This window comes from Cucurbita moschata, unplaced genomic scaffold (genome assembly GCF_002738365.1).
Source record: "Cucurbita moschata cultivar Rifu unplaced genomic scaffold, Cmos_1.0 Cmo_Scf00008, whole genome shotgun sequence".
Taxonomy (NCBI): domain Eukaryota; kingdom Viridiplantae; phylum Streptophyta; class Magnoliopsida; order Cucurbitales; family Cucurbitaceae; genus Cucurbita; species Cucurbita moschata.
Window position 1 is genome coordinate 1,166,137 of NW_019268524.1, and position 5,002 is coordinate 1,171,138.

Here is a 5,002-nt window from a genome sequence, read left to right on the forward strand (position 1 = left end):
AAAAAAAAAAAAAAAAAAAAAAAAAAGTTAATCTAATGAAAGAAAATAATCACCTTTCCAACCTCATTCAAAGGCAAAATACAGAAATGAGATTGCGATACGCAAGGAATAGAAATTACATCATTGAATAGAACACGTTGAACCCAAAATAGATAAATAAAATAAAAAATAATCATAGTGGAAGCTAACCTTTTCCGTAGATGATATTCGATGTTCGCTGTCTAAGAGAAATTTTTTCTTCGGAGTGAACCCAAAGACATCATGAAGGAATTCATTCTCCTATTACAGTAAACAAGAAAAAAAAGTAAAATGTTAGAAGTCACAGGAATACTATCCGCAGATTATCAAAAAATCAAACTTTTAAAGAAATACGTGTTAGTATAAAAAAAGGCAAAGAAACTAACCTGCATGTGCTTAACAAACCCTCCTCCAAGAAAGTGCTTTAAGAAGTTCAACTGCAAAAATTTAGAAATTTAGTGAGAAACAAAATAAAAAAGAAAAGTTAAACTATTCTCCAACAACAAAAAGATAAGTGAACCTGAATCAGTTGTGTCCATGTTGAAGTCTGCAACAGATCTCCTCCAATCTTAGTTGAAGTTTCAGGGCAATAACCATCCTAACATTACAGAACCAATAATCAATTAAGCCTAAAAAGGATGGAACATGAAAATCCAAAAATTTAAAGAACTAAAGATATATGCACCTCAAGAAACTCCAAAATATCTTTAAATGTATTCCGCTGGGAGTTGAGATCTTTCTTAGCGGATCCCTTACCACCAGCTTCCATCGAGAGGCTTTTTACTTGATTCAAGATTTTCCCCTTCAATCCCTGAATATGCATAAACCATTCCCGCGGTTTACTTCCCTCTAGGGTGGAGCCATCAATTGATCCTTTAGCTTCAGCAGAAAACTTCTCCAAAACGCCTCTCTCAAAAATCAATGCCAATGCTTCACCAGTAGCAATGCGTACAGCACGGTCATCCTTGTCCAGAAGACTTGATAAATATGATATTGATCTGTATATTTGCAGTATAATAATTTCCTTCAATAACCATACATGAGTACCAACATTTTAATTTGTGCTTCTTTATCGACAGAAAATTCAAAACTACAAGTTATTAGTAGGATTCTCCCACATATTTTGATTGTTTTTACGTTAGAACCTTTGATGTTTTCTTTGGAAAGAAACTAAATTGCCCATCAGGGAACAAAATCACATCATAATGTAAGACAGATAATACGTAGAAAAATTTTATACAAGGTGGAGAGTTTATTTACCAAATCTTCATAAACACTTCTTTTACACATTTATTTGCTATGTTGACACAATCAACCCCAATTATATCCTCGTTCCAACCAACTAAAAATTCATTGAGATGATTTGTTAATTCATACCTAGATGTGCAAATTATGACTTCAACCCATTATAAATCACACTAAAATTAAAAGCAAAAGAGGAGGCAGAATAATAACAAGTTACTAACTCTTGCCAATCTTTGGAATTAAGTTTCAACCCGTTCATAGTTGTAAGGACAAAGGACCATGCAGACACCATGGCACCAATGATAGTTGCTGATTGCCTGACTGCAACTACCTATGAAATTGAAGAGCAGAAAACAAGTCAACAACAAGAAAAATAGTCATCCAAATATTTTATGGCCAAACTCTTGATATAAGATTTTGATATAGGATTAATCAATTCATAACTTTAAACAGATATTAAAAAAAAAACAGACAAACTAATAGAGGAAGAGACATAAGGGAATACATTTGGTCCTAGTTTGGGAATGACAACTTGCCACATGAGCTGCAATGACCGTTCAATTTCCTCCATGTCATTTCCACCAACAAAAGTGATAACTGCCAAGCATTCGACCAGCTGTAGAAAATTGACCGTCCCATAAAAATTGGTGGAATGAAAATAATATAGGTATTTAAAAACTAAACTTCAGTTTACAAATATTATGTCAAGTACCGATATCTTTGAAGATTCTGAGCCAGATCTAAGAGTCTGAGAAATGGTGGGAATCGATTCTGTCAATATTTCTCGCGCATTGTCACCCTCACCGACAGTTAAAGCCAATAATCCTATAGATTGTATATGATCAAATAAGTTATTGGCATATGGATGCATAGTAATTGAGACGGTTAATGTTACCAAACAATACTTACCAATTGCACGAGAGGCCAAGGAAATCTCCTTGCTGGAACCCTTTTTGATAGAATTCAGACACTGATGAAGCAGAGTAGCAAATCTGGCCAAAGGCAGAAGAAATGCAATTAATCAATGTGCATGTGCTTTTTTCTTTCTTTCCTTTTTGTTTACATCTCTTGGATGATTGACTGAAAGTTGCATTATATAAAAAGGGGGGCACTGCTTTCCCCCACTGTTTATGGCAACAAAATAGGGGAGCATGACACAGGACGTACTGAAGATCTGCCTCAGTAATTTTTGTGGCAGCCTAATAACATTGGCTGAGATTGAGCATTCTTAAAGCAAAATTCAGGGATTTGTTAGAAATAATTTTGAGTATTTTGACCCGAATTATGCTGGCTAAAGGATGCCAGCGCTCCTGCCCGTGGTTGCATTTTAGATCACCTGTTAGTTGGTTTCTCTGGATAATATTATAATTTGAGTACAAAGGTGAAAACGATCTATTTCTTAAATAAGAGCTCTCACAATCTCTCCTTTTTTTTTTTCTTTAACATTTTGAACAGTTCTACACCATGCAGCAACACTACACAATCAAATTTAACCAAGAAAGTGAATGAAGCAACTCTGCTATTGTTTACTCTTAGAGACAACAGCCAAGAAAAGTCAAAGGGTATCCGAGCTATAAACAAGGTAAACAGATTAAAAGAGTTGAAGGCCATGTACGAAAGAAGGAAATTTTGAATGGAGACAGTAGGTGAAGAAGTGCTTACTTCTTTTCCACAAACTGATGTTGCAAATTGTTGCTGAGATTTTCTATAATCGATGCCAGCGCTTTCTCTCTTGTGGAACCCCTTCATTGCAAAAATCAAACATACTTTATTCTAAGAACTACAAGATTTTTTAAAGAAAAAGACCAACAAATTGTAAGCCACAATAGGGCAACGGCTGTGGCTACTATCGACAAATTGCATCAATTTTCGTTCTTGTATAAAATCAATTAGTACGAAGAATCGTTGATGAACTATAAAAGAATACCTCTTTTCATATAAATCATCAAGAGCTTGATCAAGTAAAGTATCTTTGTCAAATTGAAAATCCTCAACCCCTACAACAGACATTCGATCGGACCGCATAGTCGATGAAGAACTCACACTACTATCATCGTCACTGTCCACCGCTAGAGAATTTTTACGCTGAGTTTTACCTGTCAAGAAGGGACAACATCAATACCAAACTCCTGGATTTACCCATTTGCACAGGAAGACATCAAAACTTCGCCGGGGCAAGTCACATAAAGATAAAAAAAAATACAATCGCTGAGACAGCACAACCTTTCAGACTTCCAATCCAGAAAGAAAAACAGAAACACTCGAGAACAAGAACATAAAGTCAAAAATCTATAAATGAAAAACGAAGAAGAAAATATCGGTATCCTTCATAAATAAAACAAAAAAGCAGCCTCGATTATGGATGAAACAACCAAAAAGAAAACTCACGTCTTCCCATTTGTACAGATCACGGTGGCTCCTCCCTTCAATCGACGTCAATTAGAAGTACAAAGCCGCGTAAAAATCTGAGAACGAAGAGATATAGGGAAAAAAAGATGAACAGAATCTAATTGAATTGAAACGAGAATCGAGCAACGGTTGGATGATGAATTGCAAGAGAAATTCGCCATCAAAATTTATCGAAAGGTAGGGGAAAGGAAAAAGGAAAGTTTCGTGGAGAAACAAACTAGGGATTTTAAAGAAATAGGAAACAACAAGCTTTGAAGTCCAACACCTTTAAAACGCCCAACGGGTGCGTAAGCCGCAAGTGGGAAACAAAATGAAACCCCAATTATTCAATTCGCGAGATAACGAATATTCGGTCAAGCCGTGGTGGCCTGAAGATGATGACGTGGATGGAATGACCACCGTTGGATGCGGGTAGCGTTGGCGCGAAGGAAGGGACCCGCCAATGGAGATAAGAGCGTTGGAAGTCGTAAGTCGGCGCCACGTGGCAAGTGGTTTTGAGTATTGACGCGTCATTGATACGCTGTTGCGTGGCTGTGGGATTTGGACTTCCAGCCCAAACTTAGAGCTCAACACTCGACACAACCGCCCTCCATTTTCTCGACGAAATGGATCCTGGGCCTCCATTCCTCTGTCCCAGGCCCACTTTAATTAAATACATTATTAATTATTAATTATCATTTACATTTGGTAACAATAAATAATAATCAGTGTATTTCGATTTTGTTATTATAAGCATAACTCAATAACTCAATATTAAAGTTACGAGTAAATCCAAATCTAATAAATGAAAATTTTAGGCCAATACAGAAGGACCCGTAATAAGGAATTGGGCGAGCCATGTCATTAGTCTTGCTAAGAGACTAAGGTTGGTTTTATGGTCACATGTGTCAAGCATGCATCGACTGACTCACCGTGTCTACATTGAGTTTGATTTGATTTATTTTTGACCTAATTCATACCAAAAATATTCAAAGAAGAAAAAAAAACTAACTAGCATTATGAGAGAAGATTTCAATGGCAATTCAAACAGAAGATCAGGCGTAGAAAAGCCAAATCAAAGCCACCCAACATTAAGGGTAGAACGATCACACAAGACATTGAAAACAGACCACAAAAGCGACCATCCACACCCAAATCCCCCGACCAAACACATACATTCACTAAAAAAACCAAGCATCAATAGAGAATTTCATGTCCCTTTTCCCGAAAGTCATGTCATTTTGAAATCAAATATGGACATAAAGAATCCAAATCCGTGGAAGAAGGAGCGGAGGGAAATAAATGGATCAAAAGAACAGTTCACAAACGCAGCATAACAAAACAACACATG

The 5,002-nt window shown here is 36.4% G+C and overlaps 1 protein-coding gene across 1 annotated transcript in view; it reads right to left on the bottom strand.

Annotated features, from left to right (window-relative positions):
- Nucleotides 1-3,962, bottom strand: part of LOC111446786 (interferon-related developmental regulator 1-like) — a 5,537-nt gene extending 1,575 nt beyond the window's left edge. Inside the window, exons 1-11 of the mRNA XM_023085738.1 lie at nucleotides 3,652-3,962; nucleotides 3,191-3,359; nucleotides 2,926-3,006; nucleotides 2,173-2,255; nucleotides 1,976-2,088; nucleotides 1,769-1,879; nucleotides 1,485-1,594; nucleotides 704-1,016; nucleotides 539-616; nucleotides 405-455; nucleotides 190-279 (exon numbers count right to left, since the gene is read on the bottom strand). Coding sequence (XP_022941506.1) covers nucleotides 190-279; nucleotides 405-455; nucleotides 539-616; nucleotides 704-1,016; nucleotides 1,485-1,594; nucleotides 1,769-1,879; nucleotides 1,976-2,088; nucleotides 2,173-2,255; nucleotides 2,926-3,006; nucleotides 3,191-3,359; nucleotides 3,652-3,661 — 1,209 coding nt within the window. The 5' untranslated portion in view covers nucleotides 3,662-3,962. The remainder of the gene's footprint in view (nucleotides 1-189; nucleotides 280-404; nucleotides 456-538; nucleotides 617-703; nucleotides 1,017-1,484; nucleotides 1,595-1,768; nucleotides 1,880-1,975; nucleotides 2,089-2,172; nucleotides 2,256-2,925; nucleotides 3,007-3,190; nucleotides 3,360-3,651) is intronic.
- Nucleotides 3,963-5,002: the final 1,040 nt, after the last annotated feature.